Below are 18988 nucleotides of genomic sequence, written 5' to 3' on the forward strand. Positions count from 1 at the left end.
ACAAACGCGGCTTGGGGACCCAGAGTATTGGGTCCCAAATTCTAGAACTATATTGCCCTTCTCGTTTTGCTTGTCTCCGTGTTTTGTACGCATTCCTCTCCGTAACATGGTATGGACCCGCCGTGGTTGCTCAGTGGCTATGGTGTTGGGCTGCTAAACACGAGGTCGCGGGATTGAATTCCGGCGACGGCGGCCGCATTTCAATGGGGGTGAAATGTGAAAGCACCCGTGTACTTAGACTTAGGTGCACGTTAAAGAACCGCAGGTGGTCGAAATTTCCGGAGTCCTCCGCTACGGCGTGCCTCATAATCAGAAAGTGTTTTCGGCTCGTAAAACCCCATAATTTAATTTTAACGTGGTATGGAACGTTGTTGCCCCTATCGCGTTTACCAGGCGGGGCCCAAGCTTTTGGTTCTCACTCATCGTGCACACTTCGCTGGACATCGCGCGCAGAATACGTACCCTTCATTTGGGGTTCGGGACACCGTCGCTTTAGGGCAAGTTCTAAATCATCTGTGTGCAGGCTCCCGTCAACTCAGTCACCTTAAGACGCTGCACGCGTGTCCTGCGTTGGAAGCATGCACAATAACTCCTCACGCGCCGGTGTGTGCGTGCGCGCAAGAAGCGCTGCGTAATTCTCGCGCCACCCATCACCTGAAGACCCGACGATGTAAGGGTTCCGTCTACATAGCACGTGAGCCCAGGGGTAACGCGAGCGCGGCGTTGTTTTGTTGGGAATGCCGCTGCGCAATGGCGTGGTGGCCCAGCCGTATGGTTGCTTCAACGTCCTTGCCCGGCTTCTCGGTATTGCCCTCGCCTACGGCGTTTCGTGTACCTCGTCCGACTCGGGCGGCCTTGCCAGAAAACGCGACCCGTGCGCGCGTCGTCTCGCTCTGGCCGCCTCGCGAACTGTTTCCGGCAACTGCCAGGTCTGCCGTGGGGGCCACCTTGTCCAAAGGGAGCCTGCAGCGTTTTTCGCGCAAACTACGCGGTGGAACTCGCGCAACATGCGCAGGTCAGGTTGGTTGAGAGATTAAGAAAATGGCGGGAGGGAATGTTGCAACGATTGAAGACCCTGGCTTCTTCCACGATCGTACAGGAGTTACCATTCATGATAGTCTGCAGAAGCAAAGCGCGCAAACATGCTTTTCATTAAGCAAAGACGAAAAACTGAAAGTATCATGAGCTATATAAGCGTCATAGTGTATTTTTCTTACGCCATCATGGCTAATTCCTGCAGTCTCGACAAAGCTGTTTTTCGATTTAATCCGGTGAAATGCGAACTAACGAAGACAGTAGAGAGAGAGAGAGGAAAGGGGAAAGGCAGGGAGGTTAACCAGAGAAAAAGATCCGGTTGGCTACCCTACGCTGGGGAGAGAGGGGAGGGGGAGTTAAAGTGGTAACAAAGTAGAGATAAGGAAAGGAAGGAGCATAGACACACGAAGACAGTAAAATTACGATAAACGAGCGAGGGCGATATGACCTTTAGTGTTCGCACTGAAGTCGTACTCCGCATAATGCGAGACGGTTTCATGTACACCGTTGCTATGAATATAGATAGAATGATAATGACGCGCCTACAATGATACCGATAGAGTCACAGCATCTATCCAGAATCTATAGCTGGCTTTCGACGTGGCCTGTTATCAACTCACAATGTAATCGATCTCGTGGCGTCAGTGAAATACCAGAAGTGCCTGAAATGACTCACTGCGGAACTATCAGCGTTCAAGCAATGCTAGCATCAGCAACAAAAAGCTATGGGAAATGGTGCTCTAGGCGTTAGGTACCTTATGAGTTCCAAAATATGTGCTTGGTCATGTAATATAGGTCGGACTTGACTACCACGTTACGCATCGCAAATAGTCGCTTCGTATACGCGTATGGCGAACGTCTGCGCATATATGGCGAGCTTCTGCAGAAGATCGCCATATGCCTATGACAAGCGACTGTCTTGCGATGCACAACGTGATCGTCAAGTCCCACCTATACTACAGAGCCAAGCACTTATTTTGCAACTCATAAACTGCCTGACGCTTATGTCACCATTTTTCATAGGTTTTTGTTGTTGACGCTACTGTTGTTTGAACGCAGATATTTCTGCGGTGAATCGTTTCAGGCACTTCTGGTGTGGCACCGACGTCACGAGATCATTTAGGTTGAATAGACGAGAGATTGCATAGACGGGAGATTGGATAGACGGGGGAATTAGATTAGATAGACGCTTACTCTATCTAAAATCCACTTGACAGATTTAGTGACAATTTTAGGGAATTTGCTGGGTGTTGACAACATGAATTCAAAGTTTTTGAAAAATACTGCTGTTTATTCCAGCGTATACTTAGCGCACTTTTTCGCCCAGTCTGTTGAACAATCCACAATGCCGGCTGATTGGAAGGTCGCGAGGGTGGTTCCACTCTTCAAACAAGGTAATCCGAATTCTCCTCTTAACTACAGGCCTATTTCATTAACAAGCATTCATTGTAAGCTTCTACAGCACATTATATATTCTAATCTCGTTTCTTTTCTTGAAAGCAACTCGTTTTTCAATTTGTGTCAGCACGGTTTTCGAAAGAATTTTTCTTGCGCGATTAAACTCTTGTCTTTCACTAATATCTTAGCATCGTCTTTAGATAGTGGTTTGCTAACCGACTGTATCTTTCTAGACTTTGCTAAGGCTTTCGATGAAGTGTCACATCAATTACTCCTTCTTCAAGTTAGTTACCTGAATATTGAGCCTAATATTTTCAAATAGATTGAGTGTTTCTTGACTAACTGCTCTCAGTTTGTATCAGCTAACGACTCGTTATCATGACCATGTGCCGTAACATCTGGGGTTCCCCAAGGTTCTGTTTTGGTTCCTCTACTCTTTATAACTTACATTAATTACCTTCCGATTGGAATTAACCCTTCCCTTAAGCTTTCTGCTGATGACCGTGTTCTTTTTCATGCTATAAATGACCCTAACGATAGTTGCGCCCTTCAGTGGGATCTTGACAAGGCATTTAATTGGTGTGAGCGATGGTGTATGGTTCTTAACCCGTCTAAGTGTAAAGTTATGTCCATCTCACGCCAATCTAATCCGTCCAAAATGTTCAATTACAAGATTAACGGAGTTTCACTAGAGAGTGTCCTATCTTATAAATACCTTGGTGTTCACATTACTAACAACCTATCCTGGCGCATGCACATCGAATATGTCACTAACAATGCGAACCGCGCCCTTGGCTACATGCGCGGAAACTTCCATCAGGCTCCATCCCATTTGAAGTTACTTTTGTATTACACACTAATACGGCCTAAACTAGAATATGCATCATCCATATGGGACCCCGTACAACTCACTTCAATCGACGCTATAGAATCTGTTCAGAATCTGTCAGATCGCTTCACCCTTTGGAATTATTCTCGCACAGCTAGTGCTTGTTTAACGAAATCAAAACTTGGTCTAACTAATCTTGCAGTTCGTATAAAAATTGCACGCCTTAGTCTTTTCCACAATATTTTCTTTCATAACCAGACACTAAAACAGGAATTTTTTTCTTCATTCCCATCATATATATCATCACGTGTTGATGATCCGCATATAGTTATCCCTAGCTCCAAAACAAATGGATTTTTTAATTCTTTCTTACCTAAGACTAGCGCAGAGTGGAACCACCTTCCGCCTCTTTTGCCTGCATTGAAGACACGCCATCCTTCAAGACAGCCATCTCATTGAAGCATCTCATTGAACAGGCATCTGCATTATGATGCTTCTTCTTGCTGTACTTTTTTGTTTGTTTGTTTTGTTTTTCCACCCACCCCCTCTGTACCCACCCACCCCCTCGTTGGCCCTGAGGGTATTGCAATAAATAAGTAAATAAATTGAGGATAGGCCACGTCGAAAGTCAGCTATAGGTTCTGGATAGATTTCCTGGCTCTCTCGATGCCATCCTAGACGTGTCATTGCCATTCTATCCATCACCATGCCAACTCAGCTGGCTAGTGCTACTGGACAATACAATGCTGCATTGAATGGGGACTTGTCAAACATTAGAAGGGGAATAAGGCACCTTGACTTTCATTCATGAGATAATATTACCAGTGGCGCAGCTATGCCGTCAGGCGGTCGGGGCTCATAGGCCTTCTGTTAGCCCCCCCGCCTCCCCCCCCCCTTGGTGTAGTCAGGAAGGCGAGGATATCGAAAATTTCTGCAGAGGAAATGCTGTGCCGCATACGCTTGGGCGTCGCATTCTCCAATGCATATACGTTTTCGATTGGAATGGCTGATAGTGCCCAGTGCAATGCCTGCGGTGTCGAGGAAACTATAGAACATCTACTGTGCTACTGCCCATCTGTTGAAAATGAAAGACATGACCTCTGCACAGCTCTCAACCAGTTAGATAGAAAACTGTTCACCTTGAACAAGATCTTGGGACCATGGCCTCGCATATCGCAGCTACAAAAAGCCACAAAAGCGCTGCGGCGATATTTGTACGCTGCCGGATTGAGTCAGCGTCTGTGATCCGCACTGAGTGACCGAACGGTATCCCCAGTGGACTTTCTCTTATTCTTTTAATCTTTCCGTCCCCTTTTCCCTTTCCCCGGTGTAGGGTCGCCAACTGGGCTCAGTCCTGGTTAACCTCCCTACCTTTCATTTATCATTTGCTTTCCCTCTCTCTCCGAAGAGGAGGGGGGAGGGTTGATGTTTCAGCGCCAGCACAGCCACCTTGGATACCGCGCATGTCACCCCTCCCCCTCCCCCCGACACACACACACTTCGCTTTCGTTCCCAGAAATCGCGAGTCCAGCAGGAACATACGCTGTTTTGTTTTCTGCACCAAATAACACAGGGTGCTGCACTGATAACTTGTGATAAGCGCATTTGCGCATCTGCTGTCAGACTGTAAGGTTTGGCGGCCAATACAGATGCGGCATCTTGGAAAATATGGCTCACAGTTAACGAAACTATTCTATTAAAGTTTAATTAGCGATTTTAGAGGCAATATTACATTGCAAAATTGAAGTCCGACAGTCATACGTTGCCCAACAACAACTTCACAAAAATCGTCGTAGGTACTACGGCGTGCAGTATTTTGGCTGTGAGCTGCCCTGAACCCCAACGAAAATTAAATAGCGTGTCAGTGACGCTGATCTCCCCACCCTATTAGAAAACGCCACCTGCTTCCTTGCTGCGTGGGCGCCAATGCTATGACAATTACTAGTTCTCTTCATTCTGACGCATAAAACATTTCTTTATTTGCTGCTATTGGGAAACGTGATTATCTGAGCTGCGGTACCGCCACAAGGTTGGGAACGGAATAGAGCACGCTTAGCTTCGATTCCTGGCGTCACCACGCAAAAAAAGGAAAAAAGAGAAGAAGGCCGCCACCAAACCCGTGCCAGGGAAAGCTTGCAGTTCTGTTGGTCTGCATTCGAATCGATAGGATAGAGAGATTGACGTCACTGGTGCACTATTTCATATTTCTTTCAGTACTGCCATACTGGGCCGACCGCAGTGCCAAAGTAATGCAGTCTCTAGCCGCTAAGACGATTTTGTTTAGAGAAGAAGTTTTTGTTGAGTTAATATGACTTTGGGGGGGGGGGGGGGTCCTCAGTTCCCGAATTGCAATGTTTCCTCTATAATTTCTAATTAAAAGGTTATTTAATACATCCTACTTTAAGATATCGCGGTCTGAACGGAACAGGGACCCAAGAGCCACATCGCTAGACTATGTTTAACGACGCATGAGCATGAACACACCGCACATGAAACGTTCCGCTAAGGCGAGTAGTTTAGCGAACACTTAGCGAATTAAATTTTTTAGCCCGCGCATTCGTTCAGTTGCATATCATATCGAAGACGGGGACAGCGGAAGAGAACACAAAAACGACACGGGCGGTGTCTCTTCCGCTGTCCCGTCTTTATTTGCGGTCAATATGATATGCAGTAAACACTAACTAGGCCAAACTGAAGTTCTTCTGATTCGTTCAATTATTACGTAGGGTGTTGATAAAGCTGCAGCCGACAATCCTGCAGCACTACACATCGGGTACATCGGGTACGTGAGCTCGGGCTCCTGTTTACCGAAGCATCCTTTGCCATTTACGCCCAGTCAAGCTGGCGGAAAGAGGGGAGTCTTCAGACCATATGTGACGCCCTCCCCCCCCAACTGGCATCTGGCACCCAAGGCCCAGGGCCCCCCAGCCACCCTCCCCCCCGTTACCACGCCACTGAATATGATCCTTCTTGACATGTTTTGTTTGTTGTGGAGGCGAACACATTATTCGGGACCTTTGGGCCAATGTTTCCAAGTGCGGGAATATGTGACTTCATCTGGTGCAAGACACGACGAACGCTGGCACGCAGCCAGCGAAGCCTCCAACCCTTGCATAGGAAAGAAAACATCCATTCGCACATATCGCGAGTAAGGTGTGCCCCTGCGCAGAAATCTTTCGAAATCCTTTGCTCACAAACCTTCAGCTAAATCGATGTCGCGACGTACCTGATGAAGAGCAAGTGACTAAAAGAGTCATCGTGTTAAATAGACGTCCAAAAACCTCGTGCGTTCCTTCAAGCTTGGGAAAACAGCTCACGGTATTCATAGCGATTAGCAGAATGATCTTAAGCGATGGGTGTGCAATGGGCCAAGACGACGAATTTACGTTTGAGTATCATGGCCCCTTTAAGGTTGTAGATCCATAAGGTACGGCTGTGTCTGTACTCCTGCTTCAGGAGGATGGCACGTTGCAATTGTATTTAGGCAATGGCTGCATTGTGCACGGAGCATTGTGTGTAATCTTTGTGATCTGATTCTCCAAGCTGGAAGAGAGGCCATTTTGACACGCTTCCTTTGCTAGTGTCCAAAATACAGACCAGTTCACTCAACTAAGAGCGACTTAGCAGGGCTTTTAATCTTCAGGTAGATAGAGATACGCTCATTGACATGCGCCTCTATGCCTGAGAGTGGTCGGACTCTGCCGATCAGACACCGCGAAACATTCAGCTTCTGCAAGTCAATCGCTGGAGGAAAGTCCGGTTACTGTATATCAAACAACAAAGTTTGTGGTGATAGGCAAAGGTAACAAGGCTTCTTCCACTGGAGTCTATTTTGTGCTCCCTCAAACTGAATGGTGCACATTAGAATCCCCCGTGATAATACAAGAACCAGAAAATGCAGCTAGGATGTCTCATTTTCTCCGAGCCAAGTGCTTGGATACGTATAGGTAAGACCTTTGAGAGTAAACGTGAAGTTGTTGCTTTTCACGGTCAAGCAGACGTATACCGGTTGCCGTCGTGAGCTCGGGCACTGTTTGAAACTTATACGTGACTCCATACTGAATACAGAAAAAAGATTGAATGCAGAAAAAGGCCGTAGCCATTACAAGTGGATAGGGCCAATGATTTATAAGCTGTAACATAGCCGAGAGCCAGACCGCCACCCGTAATCGCTGAGACATAGTTACCAGAGCTAACAAGACTAACGGAAATAAGTTGGGACAGGACAGAGCGCTAGTCTTCTTAGCGCTAGTAACTATGTCTCAGCAATTGCATCAACGCCAACTAGCCCAACTTTCCACGTTAATTACCCACCCGTAAGTTCGATTCGCAGGTGACAAGGAAGGAAAAACGATTTTGGGAAAAGTATTGACAAACATCTGCAATTCGGAACTTAAGATCATGTGCATTCCACTGAGAAATGGAAGCCGCTTCGACCACTCTTCAAATCGGTGGCGGTGAACAAGTCATTGCACGTGCTATTCGAGGTTTGCAAGTACATGATTGAGGGCATCTAGTACTTGCAGTCATCTGCGAACCGCTGGCGTATGCGTGTTAATCAACAACGCACGAATAACATTCAGAAGGTTCTTCAGTGTTACAATCACTTTCTAGGTGCAGAGTGTCGGGAGTCCTCTGTGTGCCGTTGTTCCTAGGGTGGGTGTAATTTCGGTAGTGGGGCCGCATAACTTCAGCGGCTGTGAGGACGGCTTCACATTTCGTTGTAGTGTCGGTGCGGATTGAGGCTGCGAATAGGGGACCAGAGGCGATCAAGGCATATCTCTTGCAGCGCTGATGGTCTTGCTAGAGGACCCACCATAATACCGTGTGGGTGAAGCAGCGCACTGGCTAGGGCACGGCGGAGAGACACTAGAATACACGACACACGCTGCGCTCGCAACTACTTTACTTCAATACTACCACTCCGTATTTATATACGTGTTCACTCTCGGACATTAAAGATATGCAAAACAAGATTAAAAGTAATTTTAAAATCATACCCGCGCACACTCGGGCGACGAAAATGGGCAACATATATAACCTGATCGTTGCAACCCTAACCTAATCGCTGCAACCCTAACATATTTATTTTATTATTAACAAATTAATTCTAGTGCCCTTCGAAAAAGGTGACCTCACGATGGATCAGTAGAACAGATGGTTGACTGATACAACCCTCGTATATATTGTTAATGTGAAAAGCTTCCACTATTTCCCTGCTCTACTATTTCATGCTGCTATTTCCAAAAATCAAGAACTAATGAAGTCATAAACTAAAGCAAGCTCCCGCTGATACTAAACTTTTAGCCTACGCATCACTAATAAGACCAAAATTTGAGTATGCACGATAGTATGGGATCCTTACACCAAAACTAACATTGATGCACTAGAAAGAATTCAGTGTAAGGAAATCAGAATTATTTTTTCAATGTACCGCAGGACTGATTCCCCGAGAGCACTAATAAAACAACTTGGTATCCAAACACTGGAAATGAGGTGAAAAATCCAGCGACTAAAACTTCTTTTTCTTTTTGAAAACAACCCCTTTTTCCTCACTCCCGAGCTTCATGCAACTCCAATAGCGGCACGCCAAACACGGCATTGTCACACTTACTCTTTAACTCCCTATAATGCCAGAACTAATGTATTTAAATATTCTTTTTCCATACGCGCTATTACGGATTGGAACAAATAACCTCAGTTGCTACTAACCAGTATTGATTCCATTGAACAGCTGAATTATTGACATAATATTGTTACGGGCTTAAAAACAGTCAGACGTATATTTACATGATATTTGCAATAATTATAGCAGCTGACGAGATGTTAGACTGCGCGCGAAGTCCAGAGCGTCGTCTTCTTCCGACCAAGATGAAGACATCTTCTTCGTCAGCGTGTCACATGACCCCCGGCGGCTGAAACACCGGCTCAGCGCTGGTTAGGAGGCGGGCGAGTGATACAACTTAAGACGCGTGAGATGGACCACGTTAGAGCGATGCTGAACCACGGTTGGCTCAAGAGGGGAGATTTCGTTGGTGACGTCAGTTACTTGACGCAAGACACGGTAAGGGACAGAGTAGCGTGAAAGTAACTTCTCCGAGAGGCCAACGCGTCGCGACGGCGACCAAAGGAGAACCAGGGCGCCCAGTGTGTAATGGACGTCACGATGGTGGGCGTCATATAAGCGCCGCTGATTGTCCTGTGACTCCACAAGTCGACGTCGGGCAATATGGCGTGCTTATTCTGCTTTGAGTATGGCTTCACGGGTGTACTCATGTGTGGAATTCAGACTAGCAGGCAGAACGGTGTCGAAAGGTAGCGTAGGGTCGTGGCCAAACAAAAGGAAGAATGGAGAGAAGCCTGCGGTATCATGGCGAGACGAATTATAGGCGAAAGTAACGAACGGCAGCGCAATGTCCCAGTCGCGATGATCAGCGGAGACATACATGGACAGCATGTCAGTAAGGGTGCGATTAAGGCGCTTGGTTAGACCATTCGTTTGTGGATGGTAAGCAGTAGCAAGTTTCCTGCTTCGTGTCTTCTTTCTTTTTTCGCCTCAGTGCTCCCTTCAGTTGATAGTCGGCGTTCGTGTTGTCCACTTCTCTACTCTTGTGTCCTGTCTGCACGCCTCACTTCTTTTTTGCATAATGAATCCTTACCAACTAGCTCAGCTTTCTGTCGTTCTAAGCAAGTTTGTGTTTAGTCGCGCACGAGTGTAGAATGTCATTGACAACTTTAGAAAGAAAGTAGCGGCCTCGGTCGGTGAGGAGGTGTCGAGGGGCGCCGTGGTGAAGGATGACGTTCTCTAGGAGGAAGTCGGCGACATCGGTTGCACTGTTTGTCGGAAGGGCCCGTGTGATTGCATTTCGGGTGGCGTAGTCTGTTGCTACAGTAATCCACTTGTTTCCCGAAGCACACATAGGAAAAGGGCCTAGATGATCAACACCTACACGGAAGAATGGTTCCGATGGTACGTCAAGTGGTTGAAGGCGACCAGCAGGGAGTGTGGTCGGCTTTTTGCGTCGTTGACAAAGATCACACGCAGCGACATAACGGCAGACGTCACGGTATAGACCAGGCCAAAAGAAGCGCCGACGAATGCGGTCATAAGTCCGTGACACGCCAAGGTGACCTGCAGTCGGCACATCATGAAGCTGTGCGAGAACATTCTGACGCAGATGCTCAGGCACAACGAAGAGTCGGTCAGGGCCGTCCGGGCGCGTTTTAGAGCGGTACGATATACCATCTTGAAGTTCAAACACACGAAGGGAAGGATCGGGCGTCGTTGAAGTGAGCCGTTGAGTAAGGTGTTGCAAGAAGGCGTCCCGACCTTGTTCGGCTCCAATATCTCGAAAAGCAACCAGACAGAGAACGGTGACAGGCATGCCGGCCGTAGAAACGTCAGGATGGTCGACAGGATGGCGCGACAAGCAGTCCGCATCTTGATGTAACCGGCCGGTCGTGTATACAACGGAATAGTTGTATTGTTGAAGGCGCAGAGCCTAGCGGCCAAGGCGCCCTGAAGGATCTTTGAGGGACAAAAGCCAACACAGAGCATGGTGATCAGTGATGACTGTGAATTGGCGGCCGTACAAATAGGGGCAGAATTTACCCACTGCCCAAACGAGAGCCAGACACTCGCGTTCGGTGATAGAATGATTGCGCTCAGCAAAGGAAAGAAGACGGCTGGCGTAGGCAATAACAAGTTCTCGCCCTTGTTTCGTGCCAAGATAGCTCCAATACCGTGGCCACTGGCATCGGTACGGACTTCTGTTGAATCAAAGTGAGCGAGAATGGGTGGGGACGTAGGCAGACTAATCAGCTTGGTGAAAGCACCACGCAGCTTGCTCAGGGCCCCAAATGAGAGGGCGCGCAACGTTCGCAAAACTTCGGACAAACCGACGGAAGTAGGAGCGAAGGCCCGAGAAGCTGCGAACATCCTTGGCACATGTTGGCACGGGAAAGTCTTTCACTGCCCGTATTTTATCGTGGTCAGGGCGTACACCCGTATCGTGGCCAGGGTTGGGCAATGCGGCGACTCTTGGCTTCTTCAAACCGCCGGCATTCGGTATTAATGGCTTGCACAGTGGAAGAATTCTTGAACACAAAGAGGTGGAAGGCATCATCTGCTATGCCCTTAATTACATGTGCAACTTTATCAGGTTCGGACATGTTCGGATCCACTTTGTGGCACAGAGCGAGCACGTGCTGGATGTACGTGATGTAGAATTCAGTACACGTCTGGACACGCGAAGCGAGGTCTTTGTTTCCGGCGCGCTGACGTCCAACAGGCTTACCAAACTAATCTTTGAGCTTCTGTTTACAAATGTCACAGCTGGTAAGTTCCTCCTCGTGGTTCTGAAACCAGACGCGTGCCGTGCCCGCGAGGTTGCGATCATGGTGGCCTGGTCCCAGCGGTTGTTGGCGCTCACCCGCTCATATAGTTGAAGCCAGTATTCAACATCAGTGTCGTCGGTGCCAGAAAAGGTTCCTTGGTCGCGGGGTTGTGCTAGAATGACGGTGGGCGTGGGTGCCGAGGGGACCGAAGCATCCTCGCCTTGAGCTGGCATTGTAGACGCAGCCAAGGAGCGCCCGCTGCGTTAATTCGTCCTGATCACCTCTTGGTCACCTCCACCAAAAATGTTACGGGGTTAAAACAGTCAGACGTATATTTACAGGATATTTACAATAATTGTAGCAGCTCACAAGATTGTAGACCACGTGCCAAGTCCAGAGTGTCTTCTTCCGACCAAGATGAAAACATCTTCGTCAGCGTGTCACAATATTGAATTGTTGGCTCTATAGGCACCGGGAAGAAGCCGCTTCTGTGAAAAACGACGCTCCCCCTTTCACCGCCGACGTTCCCCAACGAACGCGAAAGGCCCCTCACAGCGCCAACCTCGTGCAGCAGCGTCATCACCTCGAATTGTGGAACAGCAGTCACTGCGCGAGACCAGACGCAACGTTATGAATGAGAAAGAGGCCCAGAAAAGCACTTATGACATTGCCTAGCCTGCACTGCCAAATGCACTCCCACTTGCTGAGCTTGAGCGGCGTACATCGCCTTCATCTAACGCATACCTCTTGCTTCCGACAAGTGGCGTGAACAGGAAGTGCCGGTGGTTCTACTGCTGAAGTCGCTAAAGGTTGCGCTTCGCACACTTTTTGGGAAATGCACGAACTTTGACTACTCAATACGCTTTACAAGTACTGCATGCTCTCGCTCCTGTGCTTGAAAACTTCCATTAGAAACATTTATCGCGCCCTTCTGCAGAAGCGACCCTTTCAAGAGGAAGTCAAGAATACCTCCATTCTTCAGATTTTCGTCAATTTGTATATGTAAATTGGTTCCCGGGGCCACTCATCTGTGAACCAAACGTAACAAATATCCTCAAACTATCAGGATACAAAGCTTTTGTTTCCGTCACGTGTGACAAACGCAGCAAGGTCCTCGTTTATGTTCGCAAAGAGCTCACCTACGTAGCCCAAGTCGTGCCTGCCCATGACGACAACTAGTATGTGTGCCTTAGGATAAAGAACAGTATCTCCTTCCTACTCGTCGCGAGCTACATTCCCCCATCAAGTCGTTTAGGCTGCAAAAGGCTTGAAACTATCTTGACGGCGACCTCCAGTCTTTGGATAACCACAGCAGATTTTAATGCTCATCACCCATTTTGGGGAAATACAAAAACCAATTTAAGAGACAGGACTCTTGTATCTTTAGCTTCGGACCGTGATCTCTGCATTTTGAATGACGGAAGCCCAACATTCTTGAAAGGGTTGTCGTACAGCAGCTGCCTAGATGTGACTTAGGTGTTACAATGCCTTACTTCGAGCCTCTATTGGTTTGTTGACTTGGAAACCATATTCGTACAAACGAGGTTATACACCCCCGTACGCTTACGACCGACAATGTACTGTGAGTATACCCACCTTTGTACCGCATAAAAAAGAACATTAGTACCTAAAACTTGAACATATATTGTCGGCTCATAGGTACCTCTAAAGCACACCGACCTCTTAATGCAATGGCGAATTATAATAAATGGGTTGCTTGATTTTTTTTTCATTCTTCTTTTTCTTTACCCTAAGAGGGTTAGAACGCGAGCACGTTGGTAAGAATCCATCGAAGAAAACAGCGCTGTTAAAACATGGACCAGTACGAGAGAAGAAAGCACAAGCTATTTCTCGTCCGTGTTTTAATAGCGCTGTTTTCTTCGATGCTTTTTTTTTTTTTTTACCCGTCGTGGTGACTTAGTGGCTATAGTGTTGCGCGGCTAAACACGAGGTCAGGGGATCAAACCTCACCTGCGGCGGTCGCATTTCGAGGGGGGCGAAATGCAAAAAACGCCCGTGCCCCGTGCATTGGGGGCACCTTAAAGATCCCTGGTGGTCAAAATTAATCCGTAGTCCCCCACTATGGTGTGCCTCTTAATCAAATCGGGGTTTTGGCACGTAAAACCCCAGAATTCATTCATTCCTTTATATAATACATGAAGACGTTTGTCTTGCTGCTCAAGACTTATCACTGCTTTTTGGTTTACTTTTGATAAACGTTCATTTACTCAAGATATTTTCCACACGTTCAATATAAAGGTTACAGTTAACTGAACCTCAGCACCTATTCGGCAAATAACGCTATACTATATTCCTGTACAAAAACTCTGCTCGGCTCTTAAGCTACCTCCATTTGTAGACCGTAGTTCTTCGGCTTCATTTTGCTCATACCAAGATATATGATGTTTGAAATAGAAAGGAATAAATGCAGAAGATTAATAAACGGTATATGTCACAAGGCAACTGTGGACGAATTACAACAAATCGTTGAGGACCTTAACTGAGAAAGAGTAAGAGTGAGGTTGAAGATTATTATGCAGAAGACAAAGGTAATGTTCAGTAGCCTGGCAAAGGAACAGGAATTCAGGATCGCCAGGCAGCCTCTAGAGTCTGTACAGGAGTATGTTTAAGTCGGTTGGCTCACAGAGGACCCTTATTACGAGAAGCAAACTTACGGAATAATAAAAATGGGTTAGAGTACATACGGCAGGCATTACCAAAAATCGTGACTCTGAGCTTACCGCTGTCGTTCAAAAGCAAAGTGTACAATCATTGTATTCTACCGGTGCTACCATATGGGGCAGAAACTTGGACGTTAATAATGAAGCTCGAGAACAAGTTAAGGACCGCACAAAGGGCGATGGAACGAAAAATGTTAGGCGTAACGTTAAGAGACAGGAAGAGAGTGGTGTGGATCAGAGAGGCAAATGGGCATAGCCGATATTCTAGTTGACATTAAGCGAAAGAAAATTCAGCTGGGCAGGCCATGTAATGCTTAGGGTAGATTAACTGGTGGACCATTAGAGTTACAGAATGAGTGCCAAGGGAAAGGAAGCGCAGTCGAGGACGGCAGAAAACTAGGTGGGGTGATGAAATTAGGAAATCCGCAGGCGCAAGTTGAAATCGTGTAGCGCAAGAAAGGGGTGATAGAGATTGACCACGTGTTTCACATAGAGCGTCAGAGAACGCCCATATAACCCGAAACACCATATCTATATATCTCACATGAACGCATTGGTTCCCATATAAGGACCTCTATGTTCCCATAAATTATATGGAATAATTCGGTATGGGAGTTACGAGACATGAGTTTTTTTTTTCAAGAGTGATGCGCTACACATGAGTGGTCTTACTGGGGTCATTTTAACTATTTTGACTGGAATTATAAAGATGAATAAATGTATTAGTTAGGTATAAATTATGTAAACTGGATTAATCAATTGACCCGCAGCAGTTACTTGCTTGATCGCAATTCAAAGTTCGTGGGTCTCGAGCTGGGCCGGTACGTGAAGCACTAAACTGTCGCCTGAAAATTACTTTCGCTTTACTGCCTGCTTAGGGAGGGCTCGCGCCTTCCGACAACGAGGCGTGTCCAGGCGCCGCGAAAGGTCGTCAACACGCGCGCGCAGCTCGAGCTTCCTTCAAGCGCCGCCGGCCTTGACTTTGCGAGCAGCGATCAGAAAACGTCATCGGCCAGAGCACATGAGCCTGTGATCTTTGAAAGCCTCGCGCGTCAGCGATCGTTCAGCGTGAGCAGCGCCGCACCGCAGTCAACGTATGTCAGGGTCGCGTGCATGCCAGCGCGCGCGCGCGTGTGTGTGAGCGTCCCGTGGTGTGGCCCACGAGAGAGGTCCGCAGCCGACCGCGAGCCATCGCCGGCGTCCACATGCTTCCGGGTGTCTCGTAGCGTCACGTGACGAGCCCTTGTGACGTCATGCACGTCGGAAGAACCGGTTGTTGCGGCTCCGAGAAGCAAGGCGGCAGCGGCGAGCAGCGGGACAGGCGTCACCACCGGTTTGCCCCCGACGAGGTAGCGCTGTGTGCTCGCTGGTCGACTCGCGCCTCGTCCGACCTGGACGCCGCCGGCAGGGAGCAGCGGATACCGCTCCTCGAGCACAGCGACGACGACGACAAGGCCGAAGCCATGGTACGCCCCTTCCGTCTGCGCGCCGCCTAACCGACCTTCCGGCCGCCGGATCGCGTGTGCGCGCACGGACGGCACAGCCGCCGTGTGCGTCGGCGTGCGCGCCTCTTTACGAACGCCGCTCCGCGCGCGCCGCGAACCGGGACCTGCTGCTGCTTGGGAGCGCATTTTTTTCCGGGTCCGCATGACAGTACACGCGGGCAGTGCACCGGCTGTTGTAGGCGGCTGCCGTCGGAGCAAGAGCGCCAATGCTTATGTGCAGCGTATATACGTAGCGCTTGCTCTGTGTACGGAGCTTGTATGTTGCGCCCCGCCGCTTACCGCTGTGCCTCTGTTCGCGTTTTGACAAGTTAGCGCAACCATATGGCGTCCTCTTTACTCGTCGGGCACTCTGTACTATGCTTAAGCGTTCCGTAGTATTTCGTACTCTTGTCGGTAGTGACACTTTGATGTTGGCGTCGGGTGAAATTAGCAGCATTGCAGCCGTGGTGTGAACTCGCAGAAAATAACAGAGAAGAATTACAACACCTTTTCAGCCTTTTCTGTATACGCAGCTGACGTATTTCGCACCTCTCTTCTTTAGAGGCTCAAATGGCACGCGGCTTACTAAAACGCAGCTTTGAAGCCGCAGAGCCGGTCGTCAGTTCTTGGTGCCCTCGACGGCTGCGTCAACCTGTTGCGCTCAATGAATTGAACTTGACCTCTTCCGATTCTGTCACAAACGTTCCTGGTGCAGCTTACGTGGTTGTTTGTCCCCTTTGTTATCCTTTTCTTATTTCATTGTGTCCGAGTAGAGATGATTTTGTTTCTCTCCGAGCTGCGTATTGACGAACATGTGAAACGATTGATGGTCCGCAAAAAATGTAAAAAGAGAAAAGGACAGCCGTACTCACTTTCTTGAGCTTGCAAACGTCTCTAGTGCTACATGGGCCGCGCCAAATGGAGTTGGAACACGAACATTGCCAAATACTAGCAGTCAGTGGATCCCACTGAAAGATATAATTGAAAGTTTTTAAAAAAGAATTATGGGTTTTATATGGCTTTGCGATAGCTGGTCTCGTTGGCATAACGGCTTCGAAATTTTAGGTAAAGGTAGCGCGTTATTAACGAGCTGTCAGCGTCGCAACACGATACGTTGCCACAGTATCCAACACTGTTCCGCTCGCTTGCCACCATTTGTTAGCGCCGTAAACACCACGCTCTTCGTTTCGCCTGCATTGCTGCATTTCTGACTTATGTAGCTACAATAGCAAATTCCGCGTTTCACTCTCTTACCGAAGCCTGTTGGAGACGTGCCTTAATTGAGAAGAAAAAAGAAAGAAAGAAAAACGCGCGCGAGTACGCTTTGCTCATGTCGCCGGAATCTGCTCAGCTCGATAGGAAGAACCGGGACGATGCTTTCGCTGTCGAGGATTATGTCGCAATGCACTGACAAAGAGACCGACGACAGCGCTTAAGACGATGACTCATGCTGATTCACGCATACTGTCGGTATCTCTTATGCCGCTGGGCGCATTTTTGATACCTTGAAAATACATTTTATTTCTCTCCTCGTCTCGCAATAAATGTTCAGGGCATTATAGATCACAGGGTCCCGTGTTATGGGAAGAAATGTCCAAAGATTGAAACTGGGATGAAGCGCACGTGGATATACAACATACGCTGCAGATTACCTGGAAAAAGTGTGTATTCTTCCTGCACTAATCTATGTGGCCGTAAGATGGAAGATAAAGAAGAAACTTGACAGAAAGCCAAGGGCCGTGGAACGAGCGATAGAACAAAAATTATAGGCATAGGTAGTATCCTAGTTGATATTAAGATGAAGACGGGGAGCTGGTCAGGTGATGTAATACGTAGAACAGATGACCGGTGGTCAGCTTGAGTAATAGAATGGGTGCCGATGTTATGGAAGCGCAGCAGAGGACGGCAAAGGATTAGATTGAGTGAAGGAGATAAGGAAATCCCCTTAACGGCTGACGCAATACCGGAGTAAGTGGAGATCGCTGAGAGAGACCTCCTTCCTGACATAGACATAAATAAGTTGATTACGATGATGACAGTCATCAAAATGACCATGCGAACTATTTCCTCGATCCTACGGCAAGTAACAGTCCCGCCGATAGCAAATAATAATAATAATAATAATAATAATAATAATAATAATAATAATAATAATGTGACATAATAAAGAAGGACGCGATTCGATGTTACTTGTATGTAGAATAGCGACGAAAACCAACTTATGAATTAAGGAAAGGGACTTCAAGAACCTGTGCTCTGGTTCACGTTGCGTAGAAAGATTGATGTGGTCCCATAAACAGTGACTGGCGCCTAAACGCTGCTCAATGAGAAAACTCTCAGACGTAAGAGAATTGCTGTGACTACGGGCCCTCGTGCGGCCCCAGGATCTGCGATAAATTGGACGTCTTGAGAAGGAGTAGTTTTATCTCATAACTTTAAGAACGCCACCTCTAGTCGTTCTGTCTGTCTTCTAGCACGCTTTATATTAGTGTACGATATCACAAGACGAAGACAGAGAACAAACAAGCGATTAAACTGACAACGCGCTCTACACATGTGCTACGTCACACCTGCATCACACCTGCTCAAGATGCATTAAAACCGCTCAATACGCGTCACATCTGCATAATTTGGACCACGTCTTAACAAACTGCTGATTGGCTAAGTTAAATGGCCCGTATCCTCATAACGAATTAAAGCCGCTTCGTTGGCGGTTGTCGCATAAAGAAGCGCCAAACTGCTTTGAACATGCGACGTGCAAGTTTCTTACAACTCTGGACGCAGTAGCTTAGTTATAGGAAGGAAGAAGGAGGGAAGACAGTAATCTTTGTTATTTTAGCACGCCATTCTTAGATAAAGCCAATCAGCTCTCAAGAAATATGAAGAAGCCTTGCCCCCGTACAATCTTTACGATTCGCATCCTTAGCGCAGAAAGAGTGCGCACAAGAGTCAACTCCCTTTTCGTACAGGCCAAAGCCCACATCTAAAAACAATTCATCAGATGTTGTCGACTGCATTCGTCTGTCCATTCGTAACTTCGTTCAGGAAAAGCGATACGTTACAGTGTTTATGCTTTCACACTGACTTCCGTTGTTTTGCTGCAGGTATAAAGTTATTGCCGTAGAAGAACATCGCTATATAAGAGAAATGCTGAAGACAAAGCAATCAAGGAACTGCATGAGTAACTCGGTGGTATACCCTGAAGAGTATGTGCCACTTTGGCA

At 47.5% G+C, this 18988-nt stretch overlaps 1 protein-coding gene and 1 long non-coding RNA gene across 5 annotated transcripts in view; one reads left to right on the forward strand and one right to left on the reverse strand.

Annotated features, from left to right (window-relative positions):
• The window catches only part of LOC142588201 (prolyl endopeptidase FAP-like), a 501149-nt gene that overhangs the window by 247152 nt on the left and 235009 nt on the right, over nt 1-18988 (forward strand). For 2 of the 4 annotated variants that reach the window (XM_075699733.1, XM_075699742.1), the window contains exon 1: nt 15372-15746. The exons of the other annotated variants lie outside the window; for them this stretch is intronic. In XM_075699733.1, the coding sequence (XP_075555848.1) occupies nt 15534-15746 (213 nt within the window). In that variant the 5' untranslated portion in view covers nt 15372-15533. Of the gene's footprint in view, nt 1-15371; nt 15747-18988 lie in introns of those variants that run through there. 4 annotated transcript variants of the gene reach the window in all.
• Nucleotides 1-18988, reverse strand: part of LOC142588269 (uncharacterized) — a 140957-nt gene that overhangs the window by 27847 nt on the left and 94122 nt on the right. The window lies entirely within an intron of this gene.

Source organism: Dermacentor variabilis, chromosome 1, assembly GCF_050947875.1.
Source record: "Dermacentor variabilis isolate Ectoservices chromosome 1, ASM5094787v1, whole genome shotgun sequence".
NCBI lineage: Eukaryota > Metazoa > Arthropoda > Arachnida > Ixodida > Ixodidae > Dermacentor > Dermacentor variabilis.